This window comes from Anopheles merus, chromosome 2L (genome assembly GCF_017562075.2).
Source record: "Anopheles merus strain MAF chromosome 2L, AmerM5.1, whole genome shotgun sequence".
Lineage (NCBI taxonomy): Eukaryota > Metazoa > Arthropoda > Insecta > Diptera > Culicidae > Anopheles > Anopheles merus.
Window position 1 is genome coordinate 30,285,560 of NC_054083.1, and position 24,831 is coordinate 30,310,390.

Here is a 24,831-nt window from a genome sequence, read left to right on the forward strand (position 1 = left end):
CACCACCGAGAAGACAAATGATGATTGACCGTTTGTGGTCTCTGCGCACGGTTGGACGTTGGACCCACCTGGTATGTGATGGAGCGCACGTAGACATCTTGGAAAGAGTGGATGTTTTGTTGTTTTGTTGTGGTTTTTTACTCGAGCTCGGCGCATTGGACTGTCCCTGAAAGGGCTGCATGTAACAAATGCTCTTAAAGGTGACATTGTAATTGTAATTAACAGCAATGTTCGTTTTTTTTATTCTTCATTGATGTAATAGACCGGTTTAAGTCGTTTTGAACGATATTTTGGTAAAATTTGCCTGTCGGCCCGCGAAGTATGATTTACGTTGATCAACATCCTCATTTGTACGAGTTTTGTCGAGAAGCGAAGGTTAGACATAAAGTACTAAGTCGTTCAGTGTACCGACAAATGTGCATAAATGGTTAAACTTTACGAACAGATCAAAGTGTCTAGAGAAGAAGACACAGAATAACGACATTTAACATGGTTTTGAAAAAAATTGCAGTCAATTTTATACAAAATCAATATGATATCTTCTAAGTCATACGTTCAACAGTAAGTTTTATCAAATGATTCTCATTTTAAGGCCCTTTTGTGCTGAATTAAAATCAGTTGTTAGACATCCTCAATTTTAACGTTGTTGTCTCCCTTATTACTCACATCTTACGTTCAACCTAAAAGCTATTCTATTTATGTCGAAAAGTGAAAGTGAAGTGCCATCCCCTTTAAACATTGATCTAACATTAAAGGCAAACACTTCGTGTGCTCAGCAGTAGATGAAATAGCAATAAGAACCAACCAACGAAACGAGGGCCGACCAACAAACCAATCTGTGATGCAGATGAATTTCTCAGAATTGTCTTTCTAATTTATACAACACCATGCGCCATGTGTGTGTGTGCGCGCGCGCATCCGACTCGACACGTGAATGACACGGCTGTCAATAAGAACGCCGCGTGGCTGCGGAGATGAACTATCGTCAGTGTGCTGCCGCCATCCTGTACCTCATGTACGGATCGATTTCACACAAACACTCCAACCCACCGTAGAAGGAACGGAAATCGATCCAGTCGTACCAGGCCTGATGGTGCTGGTGGTCTATGTCGCTCCGTACCTGTTTCCCACGTTCATTCGCCCGGTTCGATAGCTGCGACGAAGCGTGAACGATGATTTGATGAGAAAACCGACCACCTAGGGAGGGTTTGGGAAAGGGAAGAGAGGGGGGGACCTGGATGAGCGAACACCCCGGCAGTTGTATAATGTTGCAATTTATATTCGCTCTACGGTGTAATGATGTAAATGTCCTGGGCTCCGTGTCCTGCCGTGGCTGTGCCATGGAGCAAAAGCGCAACGACGAACGAGACGAACGAACGAAACGAACGTTCCGATGGTCGTCCGGCCCTGCCAAGGAAGCCGACCCAGTTGCCAAGGTCGTCTCTACGATCATCGTGGAGCCAATGCTCCTTACTGGGCGAAGGTAAATAAATAATGCTGCTCAGAATGAGCTTCATTCTAGGAGGAATGGAACAGCAAAAAAAACGGAAAAACAAATAGAGATGTGGGTTGGTGGGTGGGTTCGCACGAAGGCAGAGGGAAAAAAAGAACATCCAAATATTCCATCACCTGAGAGCAAGAGAGAGAGAGAGTGAGAGAGAGAGAGAGAGAGAGAGAGAGAGAGAAAGAGAAAGTGAAAAGTTTTTCCCCACGATGATGCTGCGAAGGAGTTTTGCCGGATACAACCTTACGCAAGTGTACGGCAGGCATTGCGAGAAGCAGAGAAGGAAAGGTCTTCTTAATTGCATATTTAGCAGACAGTTCAAGGTCGTGTCGTCTGGCCCAAGAAGCTGCTGCGGCGGAAGCTGTGTCATGATGATGATGATGATAACGCACCCTTGAGGTATGCTGCGAGCTTCATTAAAACGGAGAAAACGCGTTTACGACACCACAATCAAAAGACGTGCGTTTGTGGACGTTATCAGTGCCACGTACAACTGCGTAATGCGAGTGGATGGTAGCATAATTGGGAAAGGAACAACTTGTTTGATAGACATTAACATATTAGCCATTAGACAGACAATGCGAAAGATAAATTCGAGCACCAGATGTCATTTCAATTTTACGTCCAAGAGCAGAAATACTTCAGTTTACTAAGAATACTCATTAAATTATTAGTACACACCAGCTCCTCCATTGCTCCGGGGAATCCGGGGGTTCGTACACGGCCCCACTGGAAATGGAAATGAAAACTGCATATTAATTTGCGGAACAATGTGTACATCCTATCAAAACACTGTTGCGTGCTCGATTCCTCCTTCCGTTGAACTTTTAAACCTTTCACCGCTCTGCCGAAAAAAGGGATCCAAAGCAAACAATTCTCCTTTTTTTTTAAAGGGGCATCTCCTGGGCGCAGCAGTGCGAGGAAAGAAAGAGCCCGAGATTTTATTTATGTACAACCATCCTTCCCCTCTCGCATCAACCCGTTTTATGTTGCGCATTTCCCATTAGCTTGATTGAGAGTGGCCAAACATTGTGGGCCTTCCCACACAAGAAACTCAACGACCCGCATCGATCCTAGGAATGATTTAGCCCCATTCTTCTGGCGGCTTTTTGTTTCTTTCCGCCCGCTCCCATACGGTACAGGGGTAAAGAAACAATCGGTCAATCATTGCAAATTAGGCAACAACAACCCCCCTGGTCGGCCGGCGAGCACAGGCTGACCAAGTCTAGAAAAAGTGGGTGGTTTTTAATATGCAAAAGTGTTGTTTTTGTTATGTACCACAGCTCCCTCGAGCGTTGTCAGCGAAGGTTGAGTAAGGTTGAATTTAGCTTTCCAAATCCGGCTTCCCCCGTTTTGGCAGCGGGAGTTGGGAGCGGAAATGCAATGAAGTCACCGGAGATGAACCCGACTCCTTTTATACAACCGAGTGTGCTCTGTTGGCCCGAGCATTGTGACGACGGGCCGTCGGCACACGTGATTTTCAATCACTGAAGCGGCAACCGAAGGGCATGATCCAATAATCAAACAAAACATCTGTTGAATAGGAAAATTGGAAATGGTACTCCGCCCCCTTTTGGGTCGGTTCAGTATCGTTTGGGTTTTTGTTTATCTCGAACTGTTTGATTGTCTGTCTTGTTCCCCCCGGGGGCTGTGTGTGTGTGTGTCTGTGTGTGTGGGCAGAATGGTGCGACAGGTGAGGATGGAAATTTATCGTGACTAGACTTTCCAGCAGCCCTGGGCCCTGGCGTTCGATCCCAGCAGTTGCTTTGGTGAAGGTTGCGAGATGGAATGAAGAAATTTTGCACCACTGCTAGCTCCCGCCGAAAACAATGGGCAACCGGTGTGCTTCGGTGGCACTCTGTCTAGGAAGGAAAAGGGGGGAGCTAGAAAATCACGACTCACAGCGGCGCCCCAGGTGAGTCGGCAGGACTTCCATCGCTCGGGCTGTGGATGTGTGTGTGTGAGTGGATGGATGGAGCGCATTGGTGGATGGAATCCGTCTGCAATCCCTGACGCTGGATAAAGCGTCCGTTCGAGATGCACCTGACGCAATAGGGATACGGCACAGCCAGGCAAGGGATATTTCGCGCGGGACGGACGGTGATGAGCGAGGCAACACGAGGTAACACGTCTGGCAAAACGGTGCAAACATGCCGGGAATTTTAAGCGAGCAGCGGCAGCTAATGGATTGTTTTAATCAAATTCGCTCCGTCTTTCTCTCTCGTTGGTGGTAGTGGAGGTGGAAGTCCAGGTGAATGTGGCTAGGGTGGCGAGATGGGCGATTATGTGTCCGTGATGGTATTGAAGCGAAGGAAATTAACTTTCGACCCGATGCCCCGAACTGTTTTTGCCCAGCCCGACGTCGTTAGCCGACCGACCGAGCCCCCAGCACAGTGTGGGATTACACCGGGCCGATTATTGTGATTATGTAAATTTCGAGTTGATTGTGTTCGGAAAGGGGGCCAGCCTCGCTAGACGTGCCAGCGATGCGGGGGCGGGTTAGGGATGGCTGTGAAGATGAGACTTTTCAATTTACAGCCTAAATTTTGTTAGTCTACTACGGCTTGGACGCCAAGGCGCTGGCCGTTAACGTTGTGCCGTTCCAGATGAGTACGCAAATTGTATCATTAGATACAATTTTAGCATAATAAATAGTTGGCTGTGTGCTCGTAATTGAAAATTGCAATCAGCAATTTTAGGAAATGTTTCCTATTTTAGAAACAAAAACCCATTTGGTTCATTTGTATGTTATTCTAAGCGAAAATCAAGCATTTGAAAACAGTGCTTAAATATTGTATGTCAAGGTTTTAATTGTTTTGTTCAGAGACAAATGAACTTTGAAAATGTACTGTAAAAACAGATTAACAGCAGTTCACCATTAATTCACCACGATTTTCCACCTTACGCATATGCAATATGCAGTACATTTAAAAATGCGCCGAAAGGTATGCAATGATACTGTTGCTCTTTTTTTGTACAAGGTATGCAAAACGTCCCTACTTCCAAGAAGGTATGCAATCCGCAGGTCCTAAAACGTCCATAATCAAGACATTTTGGTTTAATTCATCATTTTTTTTGTACATTTGCACGATTATTGTAGAGAAAAATGTTGAAAATGTCATATAACTGTCGGTCTCTAAATGGCAATGATCAATTAATGAGAAATGGCATCAATTGAAAACGACAACGTAATAAAATAATAGTCCATCCACAACACAGTTTTTTGGGCTAAAAACAGCGCTCTCCATACAACACGCCATGAATTACAATGAAAGGAACCGTCCGCCGACGGCACGTGCCACTGCTCGATCATTTTTTAATACATTACCAAAGGTGCCAACGGAGTCCTGCCCATAAACCATTGCCCCCACGGCATCATTCCCACGATGAGCTGCTCCATTAGGCGCCAAAGCGGAGTGTGCGAAAAGTGCGAAGCGAAAAAGTAGTGCCAATTCCCGACCAACAGCCCCCGCCCAAACGGCGATGGATGGGTTGAACTTTGTGTCGTGAAAATATTTTACCAACCAAGCTCGAGAATCTCCCTACCTCTTCCCGACGGTGTGACCCCTTGAAACGCCACCCAGTTTGTAACGGGCGCAACCCGTCGCAATGGCTTCATTCTCCCTTTTCCGAGCTATGCGTGACGTGCGTGTGGGTACGCGTCCTGCATAAGCGTGGGCGCATAAGCGTTACACACGACGGTACGCAGCGACAATAACAAACCGTTTTTGGGGTTGGGTGGGTGGATGGATGGGAAGGCAAGTCTGGAAGCCCAAAATTTCGGCTGAAACGGCGTCAAGCCGTCTGGCCGTTGCTGCCGGATCCGGCACAACCTACGCAATTTGTCAGCTCACATCGGGTTCTTTCTGTTTTCTGTATGTGTATGTGCGAGCACTCTGTGTGAGCAATATTCCTGATAGCTTTCCACGACAATGGCCATATTTTATGTGTCTCGCCTGGGCTCCCCCTCTCACTGTTCGGCATGAGGAGGTTGGTTTGGAACGGCTCCAAATAGCTTCAAAGCGGATACGGACAGGGCTGGAGGTGTCAGGATGTCAGCTACGATACGGTTCCGAGTGGGCTTGGCGAGCTGTAGCAGTAGTGGCAGCAGGGCCAGAAGCGTCCAAACCGAGGCTTAGGTCTTGAACCTTCCCCAAACATTACCAAACATGACTTCATTCGACGCTGCAACGCAGCAGAGCTTTCCGCGTTCGCTCGTCATGTAAACAACCACTGCACCATCTGCATGCCCGAGAACTCCCCCGTGTCCCTCCCCCTATTCTCTCCCAGACGAGACAGCCCGGGAATGTCGAGGAATGTCGGAATCTCCTCCGGGACATGACTGGAGACGTACGCCTTTGCTAGCGTAGGCTTCGAGCGCACCGAAGCACCGGGCGTACTAGGCTGTCGCTAGTCGTGCTGGTGTGTCCCCACCTGCCCCCTCCCCTCCACCCCATTCCCTCGCTATGACACAACCAAGCACGAGGCAGAATGGCGTAGGCAGCGAACGACTAGAGACACACAGGCACAGGCACAGGCACAGTGTAGAGTATCTCGATGTCTAGACAGCGACTAGACATGCCTCGACCGTCAACCGCCTCCCGAGCCGGGCGTGCTCCGTCTACTGTCTCTTGGGACGAGACCACCATCGTTCCGAACGCTCCACCACCTTTCTGGCCCCATCAGCCGGGCGAGGCATAACGAAAGAAGAGGAAAAAACACCTCCCCGCCTCAGCCTCAATGTCAGCTCTCATCGGGCCAGCCTGTCACGAGCTGGCAATAATCAATTTCGTCTCCCGGCCCCAGTTCCAGTTCTCGAACACTCCACAGAACCGGGTCGTGAAGACAGGCCGCCCCATTTGTACCACCACCACCACCCTCGGGGGAAAGACACAATCGAAACAGGGGATCTGCAGACCGAGACAGTGCTGCTGCGGTTTTGGTTCCAGGCGGGCATTTTGCGGTTGCAGGCCCGAGAGCATCGATGGAGCGACCGGGTTCGGTTCGGTTGAGTCGTCTTTTGCAAAAGCGTGGTTTTGCATTTGCCAGATCGACTTGTTTTGCAACGGCGGTCGTGATGGTGGAGGTGGTGGTTCTTCTTTCCGGTGGGAAATGTTTGCCGGGTGTAATTATTCCACATCAAACAATTCGGCGCTGGATGTGGATGTTTGTTTCGGAAGTTAAGTTTTGTGATTGCAATGATAGACTGGCGCTGGCGATGGTTTGGGAGCGAATCAGCTCTCTGGTGGTTTTCTGGTAGCACAACAGTTGGTGCTAGACTGATTCACTAGTTTTGGTTTTGATGTTTCACTTTTTTTTCGATGAGAAAATTGAAACCAGACGATGTGGTTGGTGATAGTAAACTTAACGCAATGAGTCTCATGTATGTTGAGTAGTTCCTCAGTACATTTAGGTGACTTGAGCACTGCAAGTTTCATTTTGACTAGTTTTATGTATTAGCTTGTTATTTAACTCTGATGAAACTTCATTATTTTAGGAATTGTTTGTCGTCCATAAATATCACCTTTCTTTGTTCAGCAAATAGAAAGTAATTGTAGAGCATTACAAACTGAATAAGTAATGAAAATAAATAAGAAAAACACTTGTATTTGGGTTCTCTCTTCTGTACATACATTTATAGTACACACAACAGCTATTTGATTGCTGAGTTTCACAGTGCTGATGTTCAATATCGTATCTTTTTCAGAAGGCCATACAATTTAGATATTTAAGATACCTTAATATACCAAACATGAAGGTTATCATAATCTAGTCTTTGAATAAATGAACCTAATCATGGGAAACTATACCAATTATATATTGGAATCATATAAACGAATCTTAACATTAGAAGAATCCACAAGCTCATTAGGAGGTTCTGTTCGCCAATGTCACTGTTAGAATGTAGAGCTTCTCATATTTTTTTAACTTGGAAGGTTTTCCAAATAACTTTTGAATCACAAACACATCTCAAGGAACTGTCAAACTAAACCCATTTTAACACATTTTTAAAATCATGCCAAAGAAAATAAAAATGAAGATGATTAAGAAATTAAGTATAACAACGTTTACATTCAAAACTGACATGACAATCCCTGTATTGAACTATTTTATAGTTCTTCAAACATTTTGTTGGAAGTGCCAGTTCCGTGATACGGACATCAATTCGTATGATCTAACAACTTGTTCATGATGTGTTCAAGCCCCGTATGGTCCGGATTTTCCCTAATAGACAGGACTCATGTGACTTATGAGTATCATCATGACTATAAATTATTAACAAGCCAAGTCCATGTGTGGCTTTTGACAGGCCTATACCAACTACGGGTTATTGTGTCTTATAATAATAATTATACGAAACACGTTTTTTAAACTGGGCCTATCATTTGTTCCAATTTATTAACAGTTTTGCTGATATTTTTTAATTTGTACCTCGATTTATTGATTGTTGTGCTAATATTTTTCATTCATTTTAATTTGAATATTTAAAAAATAGTCATAAAGCTGTGGGACGGATTCTAACCCTCGACCCTCGAGATAAGAACCTTTCGAGTTACGACGATCTAACTGAAACTTGAATATATCGTGTTTATATATTATCGAATAATATTTTAGATAAAATACTCTTCAACTTGGGATATAAACTACAGGCATTCCCCGATATACGCTATACTCGATATACGGGATTTCGTTATACTCTACATTTTTAATTTGACAGTTATTCGAGCAAATTGTACTGATTTAACACATCAAATGTCAAATGCAAAAAAAATCCCTTTTTGTCGAATTTTAAAAACCATTTTAAAAGGTATAAAATTGTAATCTTATGTTGAAATCAGATTAAATAACTAATTTAGTTGCTGAAAACCATTTCAAGCAAAATTATACGAAAATTAGCTATAATTTGACTGAAAACCTCGAAATTCGACTTCAGCTAATTCGGCTAATTTTCGAGATATTCTATTGTCTCCGGTCCGCATTAATAGCGTATATCGGGGAATACCTGCATATATTGACAGATAGTCTTAAGACTTAGGACTTTTTTGACTTGCACCTTGCTTTGGAATATTTTTTCGTATCTCGGGGATCAGCTGTATACATCATTCATAACACTTCTGTTGTACGACTGAATATGTATTCAATAAAATATTTTATTCTTCTTGATCTTCTTCTTCTTTGGTACAACAACCGTTGTCGGTGAAGGACTGTCTGTGTTGCTTTAAATTATTTTAATTTTTTGTTTTTATATTCAGAAAGAGCGGCATTCGAAACAAAATTAGTAACTTCCGAATATCTTAAGAAAACAGAACACTAGTCTTTGCCATGGAATTGTTAGTTACTACCACAATACCATTCATGTGCCTACAAGCATCTGCTTCAAATATAATGCTTTCCTTTCTATGATCAATCCCGCAAACGGCAACGTGGACGGATTGAGCCAATGAGCGTACAATTCAAATGGCCTGCATGAGAGCAGATTTAGATGACGAGTGAGCCAACTACTAGAAGACACACAGCATCAGCATAGGGAAACGCACCGACACACACACACACGCACGCGGGTGCAACTTTGAACGCGACAGGCTACGAGCGACCAGGAGTCTCCTTCAGTGGCGGCCACTTAGTTTCGGGTAGCGCGCGATTTCCACACCACCGCCAGGGGGGTAAAGGTAAAATCACCCCAGCAGCGGCGGCCACAGATTTAGCCAACGTTCTTGCCACACCGCCACCGCCACCGGTTCGCAATTCCTGCCCGCGAGGTGAAATATTAATGAGCCAAATAAATAAAAATAAACATCAACACACACACACACGCACACGGTGTGCGCGTAATAAAATTGGCGCTAACCAAGCGGCAGCCGGAAAGAGAGTGTGAGAGAGAGCTCGCGCGCGCCCGCAACTAGAAGATGCCGTCGTCAGTAGTGCGAAGCTAACGGTAGCGCGAGGACACAACAGCACACGCAACAGCCGGTTCTGTTCGGGTCCCCCCCCCTCCCCCCCCACGGCGCCATACGCCACACGGAGCGCGTTCGCGTTAGTAGACACCGGAGTGAGCTGCGTGTGTGCGATAAAAGGAGAGTGAGAGCGATCGAGAGAGCGAAGGGAAAAGATAGTGCGAAAGAGCGAGAGAGGCTGTGGCAAACATCCTCCATCCTCGCACAGAGTGTAGAGCGTACCGGCCGTGTGTGCGCGCGCGCGCACCCCCGTGAGACGTGAGATGAGCGCGCGATTCCGGCGCGGTTTTCCCGATCGTACGAACCGCGTGTTTTGGTGAGCTGTGTCTGTCCCCATTGCTAGCTGTCAAACGGGGGCCCTTTTTTCGCCCCACTGTTTTCCGCGTGCGTGTGTGTGTGTCTGTCTGCAGCAGTTCGGTCGCGCACGGTGCGCGCTTATTGTGATTGTTGGGTGCACCACGTGTGTGCATCGATATTCGAGATTGTGGTGCGTGATACGTCGTCAGACGAAGAAGAGGAAGAAGGAGAAGAGGAATAAAAACAGCATCCCCTCCCCCCTGTCGCACTCGTTTGTTAAAAACCACGGATCAAAAGTGTCTGCTGGGTGGATTCCACCGCCCGTGCGCCGAGACGGTGGGAGTGCGCCATCTTGGTTGCCATTCGCGCGTCCCGCCGTCGCCATCGCGGTCGCGCAATTTTGTCGTGGCATTCGACGGCCTCTCCTCTGTCTCCCTCCACCCGGTGTCCTGTTGTCGCGTGTGAGTGTGTGTCCCAGTTTATTATTAGACCTCGTGAGTCTCGTGAAAGCCGGCCGAAAAGTGCGCGCACCCCGACAGCACCAGTGTACGGGTACGGTACCGGCAGAGCGCGTAGTTTTGTGTGTGTGTATTTGTGTGTGTGTTCCTCAATGCAAGCAGGCCTCCCCGCCCCCCCACTTTACAGCTGTGTGCCAACCAGCAGAAGCGTCAAGTGCGTGCGGGTACTTCCCGGCTCTGCTCCGCCCGAAAGGGGTACAATAATTTGCAATTTCATATGCAAACTAGCGGATGCACTTGCACCAGTTGCGCGACTGTCTGTGTGTGTCCGTGCATATCCGTGCTGGCGGGTCGTGATTTGCATTTGCGGTTTGTGCAGGAACCCATAATGCGGTTTCGGTGTCTAGTGGCGTGTGCGCTTGGCTGAGACAGAAAAGGGCCATTCTGGGTGTCGCCGTCGTTCAGGTGTTGTGGCCTTCGCGGCAAATGTGTGCTCCAGCGGCTAGCTGGAGCTAGCTGAAAGTGGTGAGCGGGAAAGTGTGTGTGTGATAGAGCTCGTTTTATTCATCACAAGTGCAACTGACCCAGCGAGCGAACGAGTGCGCGCGGAGCCGTTCCGGTACACCACATCCGGTGCGGAACTTTGTGCTCTCACATGGGAAGCACAGTGAAGGTGCGAGTGTGTGTTTGTGTTTTAGAACGTGTTGGAAGTAATGGTCATCCATGGTAGGTGCTCTCCGTAGTGCTCTTAGCATGCTAGCCAAATTTATTATCAACAATGGCGTAGTTTAAGTGATGTTACGGATGAAATCGGAACAGATGCGCTTCCAGAGGAACTGTTCCTTCCAAGTGCGCCTACAGGAACTAGAACCAAAAAACGCCAAAAAGGGGGCCACACAACGAGGCCGCCGTACTCGGGGGAAAAAGGGACGTGAAAAGGGAAGGCTTCAGGACCGTACCAAAAACCATTCCATTCTATTTAAAGAACTTGTCTTTTCCTCAAGGAGGATTTGCAACCAAAATGCTCTCTCTACGATATATTATTTTCACCCAGAAACCGTGGCGCGACACAACGCGAGCGCGAAAATACCGCACAGGGCCAGGAAGATCCAGCGGCAGCGGGTGAGGAGCGTGGGGAGGCGCGAGAGGGAGTCTGAAGTCGCGCTCACGCTCTCGTACAGCAGCTCTCGCAACTCGCCGTGCCGCTCACGGTGAGATGAGGCAGCCGTAGGTGAGCTCATCGCGAGCGAGTGAGTGAGTTTTCATTCTGAGGGGCCAGTTGTTTTTCTCACCATTTCAGTGAAAATACCGTCCACCGTTCTCCTATCCCCTGTCCTTGCCAGGGAAGGTTTCAGCTCCACATTGGAGTGTCTGCGTGTGTGTGTGAGTGTGTGTGCCTTGGTAGACATGCGCCGTACGGTTTGTTTTGACGGGATTCCACCAGGCCAGTGATAGTGGCGAACGGCTTCCCCCCCCCCCCTGTAGCTTTCCATCGAATGTCTCGGTGGTCTAGTGTTTTTTTTTTCGTTCGCGCGAGTACGGGCCTGCGAAATCATCTGTCAGACAAACCCCCGTTCCACGTGCTGTGGTACTCCTCCTTTGCGGCCACTCTTTTGGCGAGGAATGTGGAGGGCTCATCTACATGAGACGAAGACGATTATAGCGCTTTTAAGTCGAAATGAAAACGGAAAAATGATTAAGCAGCCAGCCAAATCCGGCGGACGTTTCATCTCAATCAATTTCGACATTTAGTGCTGATGCTCTCTCTCTCTCTCTCTCTCTCTCTCTCTCTCTCTCTCTCTCTCTCTCTCTCTCTCTCTCTCTCTCCCATCTCTATGTGGCATCGTTCGAATGTCTTCTGTACAGTCGGCAAGCAAAAGCCATAAATATGTATCCGGTATTGGAGATTGAGCCCCACTGCAGGTCTCCCGTTTCCCTCCCTACTAAAGATCAATCTTTTTTACGTTTCACCTAGTTCCCCGTTCTAGATTCGTGGCCGTTCCACTGTCCCAAACATTCCCTCTCTCGTCATGTCATGCAAAACTCTGTAAGCTGTTGATGAGGGAGGAAAAGTAGTAGCAGTAGCAGCAAGAGAAAGAAGAACGCAAATCCTGCAAATGTCATCACTCAGAGAAAAATGAGAGCTAAATATAAATATATTTTCTTGTCGCTAGCCCCCATTTTCCAACCCCTGTCTACCTTCGAAACCACCGACCGTTCCAATGGATGGTCAGCTTTTTTTTGCTTCACTACCGTTTTACGATGATTATGATGTAGAGCGACGGATACGGACGGGCACAGTTTAGAAAAGGAAGGACGTAGCTACAGGTCGCTCCGGTTTCGACAACGCTGGTGGTGGCCGGTGGTGCGCACCAGGTGCGGAAGAGCATATTTTTCGCGATGACCACTAAGTTGGTAGTAAATCAAAACGTACATGTGTGGTATTTTAACTGCTTGATATATACATCGCCATGCTTGCGTCGTCGCCGTCGTCTTCGTTGGCGACACAGCGCGAAAGGACGCAACAGTCTCGTACCGGGTGCTATAATTGAAACTGATCGAACTGAGTTGTTGCCTGGGGATGGGCAGGGGCTGTGTGACTGGTAGTGAGGTGAAACATGCCGTGAATTATCGTACCGGTCGGTGGTTGGGCGAGCCGCTTGCAGCTTACAGGGCTTGGAGGGATGTTTGGATTCCATCGCGACTCTAGCGACTGGCCGCGCGCTGTTGCATAACCGAGCAGGTGGATCGGAAACGGCTTTCGAGCGCGCATTTGGAGGCCTGCCTGTCTTAGGGTGGTTTGACGTATTTATATGTGTGCGAGCATGTGTTTGCCTGCGTTGAGTAACTTTTTAACCTATTTTCAGTTTTGGAAGATGTATCGAAATGGCGTTGAATGAATCAGTAACATCGTAACATTCAATACAAACTAGTCTTTTACATATCTTTTCGCTTTATGAAATATAGTTGGCCTGCCTACCCAGAGGCATGCCATGAAAGATAGTTGGAGATTCCCAGAGGCTATAAAATGTGCCTTATAGGGAGGATACTATGGGATAAAGTGAAAATAATTTAAACACTACTACAAAAGCTATTGTTTCCATCAAGTCCATTTTGTGATCGAGCCAAAGTGAACATGAAAGTTTTATTATTTATATTTTAATTAACATGCTTAGCCAAATAGCCAAATTTGGCTTTTTTACTACAAAGAATATTCTTTAGTGATTTATACTAAACTACTTATAAAACATATAATTTTTGATCCAGAAGGAACGGCCGTATTAGAACAAAGAAGTACATAGAATTGGAACAAAGAACAACTTATAATACGCCGTATTATAAGTAATCTAGAAAACTTATTACTATGAACGTTTATTTCGCTCCATACACGTTTACAGTAATCTTTTTATGTCAGCAGGGAACGACCAATACAAATGTTCAATGTATGCTTTTTGTTATTGTATCAAACCGTTTGAGTAAAAGAGAAATATTCATTTGCTTGGTATTTTTCTATACACTAAAGTTAGATTTAATTTTCACGATCAGTCGATTACTAAATTTACCTTAATTCATACCGTATAAACAAGCTACATACATACTTGTTTTTAATTTAGAAACTCTGCAATTTATGTCTAGAAACTCATGTTTAGAAAATCAGGTATCAAAAAAGTTAATTGATTGATCATGAAAAGAAATACAAATAAATGGTTGAATATTCATATAACTCGAGTTGTTGAAATGTTGCGAAAAAAATTGAAATTCTTCGCCGATTTTCTTGTACTACAAATCAGATATTAATTATAATAAATAACCAAACAACAAAATTAAACAATAGACAAATGTTTGCCTACATAATACACAAAACTATAATTTCCTGCGTTTATTCAAATAGACGAAAAATTAATTCATAATTCGCTTCGTTTTTTTTATTTTCAGATAAAAAAGCCGAAAAGTGAAACTACGAAAACAAACAAACAGAAGTCTGCAAACAAACAAGCGTTACAGTGTGGGTTTGAAGTGAAGTTGTAAGTGTGTAAAGTAAAGTACCAAACAGTGATCAAATACAACCGAAATACAAAAAAGTGTAATTAAAAGTACAAAATTTGACAAGTGAAAAGTGTACACTGTGTTCAAGAAAAAGGCGAGCAAAAATACAAGGTTCATTTTCGTAGTGACAACTGCCACCGGGTGTGGTGGGCGGAGGGGAGCCCCGTTTTAGTGCGCGTGCATCCTCCTTTCCGGTTTTGCGTGCGTGGTCGGCGCGTGATGGTGAGGTGCACCACCGGGTGGCTAACGGCAGCCGTGGGTAGCTGTGGTGGCAGTGGGTCACCCCAACGGTGAACACCGGTCGTCGCAGTGGCCCCCCAGAATGTGTCCAGTGGTGCCGCGGGGGCCAGCCGAGCGTACGGGCTCATACTAATGCTGCTGACTTCACTGCTCTCGTCGGCGTGTTCCCTAGCGGTGCCATCGGTGGCACAGAAACACTACAGCGGCAGCGAAGGCGGCGGCGGTGGGTTCAGCGATCAAAATCACAGCACACTGTCCGCCTCATCACCATCAACCGTCGGCACCACACCGTCCACCCTTACGCTCCTTCACGTGGTGCAGCAGCAGCAGCAGCAGCAGCAGCCGGAGCGAAAGCAGCATGGCAACCACCGGCGACCCGCTGAGCCGACCGCTGCTCTCGGAGCAGACGGGGAGCACGAGTACGGCCACCGGCCCGACCATCCCGATCTGTACAATCTTACCCTGACGGCGATGCGCCAGTACCTGCGCAACCACCTGAACGCATCCCGGTACGGGAAGGCACCGCGCAAGCGCTCCCATCTGCACGTGGACGCGGTGGACGTGGAGTTCTACCGGCGGTTCAAGGAGTTCAACACCAGCCAGGCCGTGCTGGATGGAGTGGCCGGTCTGGGGTCGTATCCGTTCGGTCCTACCCCGAACGGTTCGGTCGGGATAGGAACGGACACGGTGGATCGCAATGGTCCAGCGGAACCGTTGCCGAGCGTGGTCAACGTTACGCCCGTGCCGGTGGCGTCCTCGTCGGTGGCACCGCCGGCCACTACCGGTCAGCGCGATTACAGCGTCCTCATGGACGATCCGCGCGGCTACATCACGGTGTCCTCCTCGTTCCCGTTGCGGCCGGGCAAAACGTCCACCACTTGGAACTCCACCTTCGCCCAACACAGAGGTAAGTGGCGTATGGTGAACGAGACAGGAGAAGCCGGCTTGTCGCTTTAGACAACGGTAATTTATATCCCCAGAAGAGGGGAGGACAGCAACAAACGCACACGCAAAAGAAAAAAAGGTCCATCCCGGACCCGGCTGCTCATTAAATCGCTCATTTTATGGCCATGACCGGCGACGTGTGACACTTTTTTGCGTGCAACGGCGGGTCTTGTGCTTGACTTACGCGTCTCTCCATGTCCTACCCCCCTTCAGCGATGATGATTCCGGATTGAGTGTCAAGTTTTTGCTCGCATCCCGTTGATGATCACTGCTCCGTCTCCTCCTTCCTCCTGCTGCACGGTGGTTTCCTGTTGTTCGCATTGCATTTCTTGCGCCGTCTGTCGCGCTGTTTAATCTGCCCCAATGCGTTGGAATGACAGTGTCCCCATGATCGCTTAAAAGAGAAATAAGGGAGGGAAGCAGAAGAAAAAGATTATGCCAAAAACCAAAACGCAACGCAAGGTTAAAATTTCACTGCAAATCCGATTTTATTCATTAACGAGCGGCCCCACAGACGGGACCTGAGACGGCAGTGGGGAATAATAATGATTGGCTGCATTTCGATGCTCGTCGAGACGGTTCAGGCTGGGATGGGTTTCAGATAAAGCTGCACCGCGGCGGATTTGGCGTATGGGCAAGATTGATTCGGACGCAATGAAATGGACACCACGAAAGCCCTGGAAGTGCGGCTCCAGCTGCGAGAGAATTAATAGACTGCAGATAGGAGAAAACCAGCTCCAAACAAACAAAAAAAGAACACATCCAAGATGTCTGGAATTGGTTTCCGAAACCGGATTCACACAGACGATGCATCTCTGGGCTGGCCGAGTTTCGTCCGGCGTCTCTGGTGAGCCACACAGCCTCGGCTGCACAACATTGCATATTCATCCTTCCCTTTGCCCGCACCTTCAAACTCCTATGGTCCGCTTGTTCTTGCGAAAGGTTCATGGTTAAATGGTAATGTGCGAGTGGTCCGTTTGGCGAATTCTAGACCGCCAACGTTTGCGATTCATTTGGCAAGGAAATGAAACGAGATTTGAATGGTAAATTGATGACCCCTTCCTCCCCGGATGATGTGTCAATGTGTCGTGTGTCGCTGTGGGAGCGTTCCGAGCTTCCTTGGTCGCTGTGGACGAGCCCGGGCGCGCCGCTAATCGCATCCAAAGCAATTGCAATTGATTCAAGCATTATGCAAAAGAAAAGGGAAAGCATCTGCGAGTTTTGCTGCAGCATGCATGGGGAATTGTGTGAAGAGCGGGCAGATTTAAGGTCACTATGAATAATTATTCCACAAACGGAAGGGAAGATGTTACAGAAGCTTCTTCAATGTTTAAGCACTGGCGGACGGCAACTTCAGCTCCAACAGTAGGACAAAGGAGGATATTAATCTAGATCTCAATCTCGGTTGAAGTCTCGCGAGTAAATGACTGAAGCACGTCTTCGTTCGGGTGACAATTTGACTCCTTTCCTCCAATATTGCTTCTTCAACTCACTAATCTGCAGTCTGTTTGAGGGTTTAAAAAGACCGCTTCGAAAAATCACTATCAGATTGATGGAATCAGCGGGATCTTTTGTAGAACAATGGTTTCTCTCTCTCTCTCTCTCTCTCTCTCTCTCTCTCTCTCTCTCTCTCTCTCTCTCTCTCTCTCTTGCTCTCTTCTCCAGAACATTGACGTCCCTAACATTGGTAGTGACCACCACAGCCAATCGTTGCGCCAGTTTGATTGTCGTACTGCCTGTCGTGGTTCCATCTGTTGCAGCAGCAGAGTGTGCCTCTCGCTAACGCTGCCCAGTCACGAAATAAACAAATTTGTATCTAGTTTATTTATTTATGCGCTGCCCGTGGGCAAGGGTCGCTTACGATTGGCCACCGTGTATTCTGATGCTGCTCGTCTAGATTGAAATTTGCCTGCCGCTGCAACAGCACTGATAACACGCACTGATTGTTTCCCTCCCTTCTATTCGTTGGGGCGAGACCTTTCGAAGTGGTCGAATTTCGGACGGATCCCACGACCTAGATTCGGTGGGGTGGAATTTCGGTGCTTTCGGTCACGTTAGTTGCCGGCTTACCGTAGCTTTCGGGGGGAGATGCTTATTGTGCCACTGACAGAACACTGAAGGGTTTACTAGCGCAGGGGGTTATCATGCTGCCGATCTTGCAGTGGACTTAACGGGTCTGTCCTCAGAAGGGAAAAAAAACCCCTCAGCGGTAGCAGATCCTGATGGCAACGAAACTGACCTACGGCGCGGGCAAGAGAAACGTTCAAACTTTGAAGTTTTCTAGCACGCTGCCTGTCTTGCTTTGACACTGCCCCATGCGCGTTGCGCTCATTTGCATAACAGATAGAAGTCAATTGATAGCGCACCGCATCGGGCCGGGTCCGAAGATTCGCCAAATGAATGAATGGACAAGCGGTATGTTTCGATTGCGGAGTACTGATAGCGCATGGGGGATGTGCTCTCGGAAGAAGAAGCAACGTGGAAAAGAAACATGCTCTCTACCCTCTAGCTCAAAGCTGCACGCTAAAGTAGCATCCGAGGGTGTGGCTGCAGTGGTTGGTTTTGGCACCGAGGAAGCGAAACAGCAAAAAAAAAACAGGGAAGGTGGCTCATCATTTTCGTTTCGTTGACTTGCAAATTTATGCGCGAACTATCTCTTTGCAGCGTGGAGTTTGTGATATGCTTGCCGTACCGGTTGTGCTGGGGGGTATGGTATTCCGAATGCGACTTGATTAAGTTTATTGTCGGAAGCGAACAGTTGTTCAGCGTGGTATGGTCTTTTGCATTGCTTGGTAACGGGCGTCTTGTGATGAATGCCGTCGGTGCTGATTATTTTCGGTTAAATGTGAAAAGAATCAAGCAGTTTTGGCTTGAGGTAATTAATTAAGAATGAATTGTTGCATTCATTGTTGCTTTGTGCACTGTCATGATGTGGATAAGAGAGATAAGATACGTTTGAAATAATCCCCAGACAACGATAACCAGCCAGTTCTAAAGGAGATTGTGAGCCTACATAGTTAAGGTAGATACAAAACGTATAGGTAGAACTCTTTTACGGTCATTTAAACACCTTAGATTTTGATGTTAATAGTATGGAACTACTTGCTTTTATATCTATGTTCTTAGCACTTTCTCGTTGGATATAAATATTGGGAGTTGGAGATTCCATAATTTGACAAGAGTAGATCAACAGAAATTGACTCCAACGTGGACGTTTAGGAAAAAGAAGGATCTAATCAATCCCTAACGAAAAGTTTTTTTTTTAAACTGATGTAAAGTGGTTAGGATTTTTGGTATTTATAAAATTACAGATTATCATCTCTTCCCCTTTGATTTGACTTCACTTTCATGTCATACATTGTTTGATTTGGAATTATGTTTTTTTTTCTGAAAATGATAGCGAACATGTCGAGAACATGTCGGCATTCGAGACTAATTTAGTACCATGTAGCCGGAGTTTCAGATCTGGCTACGGAGGGATGGTCCACATGGAGCTTGAACCCATGCCGGTTTGTCGACTGTATCACAGGAACGTTCCATTTATCAAACATATTTTAAGTTCAGAAGAATAATCTATCTAATGACATCAAAATATTGAATCTAGCTGAGGAACTGATCAAGACATTTGAAAAAATCTGCGTAAAAGTTGCAAGAGTATCATCAATTCATCAAGTTACAGTTTTGTTAAGTAAGTTTAATTCAAAATTGATATCAAAATCGCAGATTTTGAAATAAAATGAAGTTTTGTTCAAAATTGTTTGGAACTTCTCGTAAAACAAACAGCATATTTCGCAATACAAGACTTTAAAAATGAAGCAACACACTGTTGTGCTTACATTCCGCACAATTTCCGGGAATTTCAAATACTACCCCCGCTATAATCTTGATTTAAACTCAAACCATTAGCTGTGTGACAGTGTGTAAACAATTGCTGCACTATTTCAAAATTAAAACCGTGCCCAGCTCTTATGCAATTCGTTCGTGCATTGCAATAACCGTTCTCAATGCCAGTGCCACGTTGTGTCCAGAACGTCCTACAACAACGGTGTCCGTTGCAGTTATTGCAACACTGTGCCACACTTGCCAATCCTGTTGCCAATCCCCCATGCCCATCAGGTGGGTGCACACGAGTGCAATTTTAATTTCCACCTCTATCCTTTTACTCCTTCCCTTTCTCGCTCATCTGTCTACACGGCCATATTGGGCCATGTTGCTTGCGGGGTAGAGTTTCAGACTTAAATTAATGCTCACTGTCGAACGATTTATCCTGGGCCTCCCGACTGGCCAGTAATTATCGTGCACAGCCGGATGGTGCAATCGTCTGGTGCCGCCGTACGAGTGCAACTTTACGTACCGGTACAGCTGACCCAGTGCAGTGCGCTACGTGTAACTCCTACAGGCACCCCGTCGAGTGTAGGTCCTGTCGGTGTGGCTGGCTGCTCACGCTAGTCCCTAGCGCGAAGGGACGGTTGTGGGAGTGTTATCGTAAGATTTACGTTTAGACAAACGGAAGGCACTGGGCAGGATTTAGCATCGACTCTCCATTACCGGCGTACCGATAAAATTTCCCTAGCGATGTACTAGGCCACATAGTGCAGGCTCTTCAGGTCTTTCGAGGTCACCGGCAGCTGGTGGAAAGCATCTCGTGCATCCTGGACACATGCAGGCACATGAGAGCGAATGTAGAAACAGGAGAAAAGAAGCACGTATCTTCACTCTATAATTCATATTTAAACGTTCATCGCTCGAAAGCGAGTGGAAAGGCGGGGATGGCGTCGTTTCGACCATGTCCAGACTGTGGCGTTGTAAAATCGTAAACGTCCGTTGAACCAGCCAGTAAATAGGCTGCTGCGCAAGTGTCGTGCCCGTCTTCGAACCGCGGTCGTTAAAATGGTTCGTAAATGCGTGTGCGCACTTTTGGAACGGTGTTCAAAATAATACAAAAAAATGGTACACACACACACTCTCTCTTACCATCATAAGCCGAGCCAGTAACGGAATTAACGTGAATGCAATGGAAACGACATACAATAATACAAAAAAAAAAACTCATTCCCATAGCACACAGGCCTCAAAAAATGAATATAAAATTGCAATGGATGACGTTATGTGCTGCAAATGAGTTTAAATGACGTAAAGTGTGAAACTGCAACGGTGTCGGCCGTATGTGTGTGAGTGTGTGTACACATTTATGCATTAACCGCCATAAAATGACGTTGAAATTTGGCATGAAAAAATAATTACGACCTTTACCATCTGTCTGCAACCCGGACCGTCCGGCAGCGTGCTCCAATGTAGCAACCGAGCGCAAATCCTCCTGCAGATTGACAGTGGCGAAAGTGACAGCAAGCGTGAGCGTTGACGTGGCGCAGATGAGAGCTGACGCTTCCTGCCGGGCCCGGAATTTCACTCCTCCGCTGCAGCTCCGCTTGGACTTGGCGGAAAATGGCTGTAAAGCTTTCAGCAGCGATTGATAGCACTGCATCGGCGGAACGCTGGAGTTGATTGCGTCCCGCAGGCGAACTGGACTGGCAGACGCTGTAACGATTGCCGCCGCCTGACAACTGACAAACCCGACCGACCGACCGACTCGCGATCGTTCGGGGTCCGGTTATTGGGTGGGAGTGAGCGACAGGCATCCCCAGACCGGAGCCTGAGTAACGGTTATGGTGCATTGGCTGCAACAATTAGCCGCCGTTTAATGGCCGGCCAGCCGGGAAAGATAGCTACGGGGCAGACATCTGCATGCGCACGTTAAATTATGACACAACAATGCTCGTGGGGTGGGTAAGTACCTACAAAAAAAGGGAACGCAAACGGTGCTGATAAAAATGTGAAAGTTTGCCATGTGGAGAGTATGGATGATGATGGTTCACTGCGTCAACCAAATTGCAAGAGGGTAAAATGTTTGTGATAACAGCTCCTGGGTGATCTGTACAATACCTAGAAGATACATTCGTTTTGTAGGACATCATTTGGTAGGAAAACGTTAAGTCTTTTGGGGATGATGTTGGAAGTTTGTAAACTTACTCCATTACTGTTACTAAACTGCCTATCTAAACTTTACTATCTTGGTAATATTGAAGATACTCAAATTAAATTTTCTAAATTACTTCAATGTGTACCAGTATTTTGAGCTGGTTTTTGGGCTTAAAATTTTGTATGTAATTTAATGCGTAATAAAAAGGATTGTAGCGTCAATAATCAGAAGCAATGTTTCCGAGCATCATGAGGAACCATATCAATTAGCTGACAGTTGCTCAGTTAAAAGAAACTCGCTTTCATCCACTAATACACATCATAGCATTATCCTCTTTACATGCACAACAAAGATCATTCCTTTCCTGTCCATGATAATGCTTTCGTGATTTGTAGCAACCGTTGGCGATAATGAACTGACTCCCTTTTGTATATCAATGCTGATGCACTTCTTCCCTTCTCTCTTTTTCTCTCTCTCTCTCTCTCTTTCTCTTTCTCTCTCTATCATTCACACTGCACAATGAAGAAGTCGCCCTAAATCCCATCGTTGCATTCATCCATTCTCCCCTTTCCCCTCCCAGGAGGGCAATACTTTGTTGCTTGCTGGAACCGGAATGTTCTGCGATAAATCCCGCACGCTGAATGAAATCATATTTTGCATTCTGTGATAGAGTGATGCGGGCGTGATTCCGCAACAATCGGATCTACCCGGAGCCGCGGCTGCAGACGCAACATTGCAACATTGCAACAGCCCAATCTGGTGGACAGGGTGGGAATTATCTCACAACAGCACAACAGTTTGTGGCAGGATTTGTCTGTGCATCTCGTAAAGGGGCAGCAAATAAAAAAGGAGTTTTTTGCTGTTGTTGAGAGGATTTGGTTTACAGGAAACGAACGACAGTGCCCCGAGCGACAGAGACTGCGTTTAGTACGCTTGTCTGGGATTGCACTTTTGATTGGCTGTGTGTGTGCGAGGAACAGTTCACCCGGTGCGTTGTGATTTAATCCCGCATAAAGCTGATTTATTTGCATGCCAATGCTGTCCGCCAAAGCCCGACCCGGTGCTGCCAAGGAATCCGGGAAAGTGATTAAAGACCTTGGGAATGGAGCTTGTAAAGCCGACTGAGCCGTGCGTATCTGCGAAACTGCAGCAGCTCAAAGGTGTGCTGGGAAGGTTCGTTTTTTTATTGCACGCGCCAGACCCGATGAAGCATTTGTAATTGTTCGTAGAGCTCGACTTAGAGGAGATTGAACAAAATTGAGATAATAGTGCTCAAGTTAGAAACGAATGCATTTTCTTCGACTTGTTAAAAGCTATTTTTCGGTTTTTTTTCTCATTATTCATAATTCGAAAGTCACTTTCCTATAAACTTAATAACTTTTTAAAAGCAGATTTTTAATGAATGTAGTTGAACTCAATAACAAAACTACAGGGCCACACAATTTCAAGTTGATCTTTCACTACAAGGTGTAATAAAAAACAGGTTTTCAAACCAATGTTTGATTTTGAACTAGTCTTGGCTGGTATTTTCTACATTTTACGGTTCTCAAGTTGATCTTTAGCTCATACCTATGTCTGAATTAATCTTGAAGTAATCATTCCCAGTCAGTAGTGATAATTGAACTTATCTTAATCCTATACCGGTTCCGAAAATGAGCCTGATTTCATTCCAGTCCAGGAACAGAATACAAACTCATTCCAGTGTTGAAACTGATCGCCAATCTGTACATGTCCTAGTCAGTGGCGGATTTAGGGTGTTGGGGGCCCTAAGCGTTAAAAGGAGAAGAGGCCCCCCGGTTGGTGTCGATCGGGGGGGGGGGGGGGGGGGTGCATATTGTTGCATTAGGTTTTGAATGAATTTTAAATGTTTGCTGGGGGGGGGGGGGTGCTCAGAATCCCTGTACTGGGCCCCTATAGTTTATGAGTCCCTTCATCCATGGGGCCCCTATCTAGCGCAGAAACTCTAGCTGAGACTACTGTACACACTGTTCTATATGCTGGAATTACCATACACGGGGCCCCTACATTGACGGCCCCTGCGGCTGCTCAGTCCGCGCACCGTTAAATCCGCCACTGGTCCTAGTATTGATCTCAACCCTATACAGGGTTTCGAATCATATAAGGGAATAGTTTAATCAATTAGGGGAATGTTTCAAATCGGTAAGGGAATGTTTCAAGCAAGCTGTGGAAGTTTGCAATCATATACGGGAGTATTGCAATGGATTAGGAGAATTTTGCAAGCATACTGTAGAGCTGTCATCAGATTATGAGTGGCGGTTTAAAAAGCTTCGAATTGATACCGATGATGTTTTCTAAAAAACATCATTTGGAGCTATTTTCGTGTTGCATTTAGCTGTACACATAATAAACTAAATAAATCCTGCTGTAGAGCCATAATTACACGTTACTATTAATTAAAATAAACGTAATCTGATGACAGCCTCACAGTATGCTTGCAACATTCCCCTAAGTCAGGGGTCTCCAAAATGTTCACTTCGCGGACCGCATTGCTTCACAATCAACGTTGTTGAGGGTCATTTTGACGCTTCCTTTAGAGTAAGTGTAGTTAGTCCCAATAGACAGCTATCAGCTAACAGCTCAATTTAACCTTTACGTAGTCATCGCGAGCCACATTAAAGGCTCTTGAGGGCCGCAAGCGGCCCGCGAGCCGTAGTTTGGAGACCCCTGCCCTAAGTGATTGAACTATACCCTTATTAGATTCGAAACCCTGTGATAGTCCGTTTACAAAACCTTAACCCATATCGGTTCTGGAACTGATCTCAAACTTATACCAGTCCCGGAATTTGTCCTGAATCCATACTGGAAGTTGACACTGAACCCAACCCGCTCTAGAGACTGAAACCTATACAGGTCTTGGAACTGATTCCGACGGTATTAAGATCTTGATGCTGATTCTGAACTTACAACGGTCGTGGAATTGTTCTTGAACATATATCAGACTTTTGGAAATTGATACTGAATCACATAAGAATGCCATAAAATTGCATCAAAATGTAGCACATCTACGGCTGAACGGAAGATTATTTTTTTACCTCTAATCTGTATTATAACGCTGTCATGTATCGACCATATTTCTTGTTACCATGCTATACGAAAAGCGCTTTGCTTGACAGGATATGAATTCACACCTCAGCATATTACGCTCCAAATGCTAATAACAAGTGAAGTAATTTGAATATGAATTTCCCGTAATTGACCATCATGCTATGTAATAAACAGACGGGAATCTTACAACAACTCGTACTGAACGATCGAAACGGAACTCTACGCTCATTCCTCCTACATCAAGTGGTGTTGGAAAACCATAGTGAGACAATCCCCAAAAAGTTCACTGGTAGGTGTGTATGAGTGTAAATAGCTCGAGAAGCTTTCTTCCCGTCGCCC

General features: G+C 46.2%; 1 protein-coding gene across 1 annotated transcript in view; it reads left to right on the plus strand.

Annotated features, from left to right (window-relative positions):
- Positions 1-9,449: 9,449 nt before the first annotated feature.
- Positions 9,450-24,831, plus strand: part of LOC121594831 (homeotic protein female sterile) — a 147,878-nt gene continuing 132,496 nt past the window's right edge. Inside the window, exons 1-2 of the mRNA XM_041918534.1 lie at positions 9,450-10,940; positions 14,151-15,408. Coding sequence (XP_041774468.1) covers positions 14,634-15,408 — 775 coding nt within the window. The 5' untranslated portion in view covers positions 9,450-10,940; positions 14,151-14,633. The remainder of the gene's footprint in view (positions 10,941-14,150; positions 15,409-24,831) is intronic.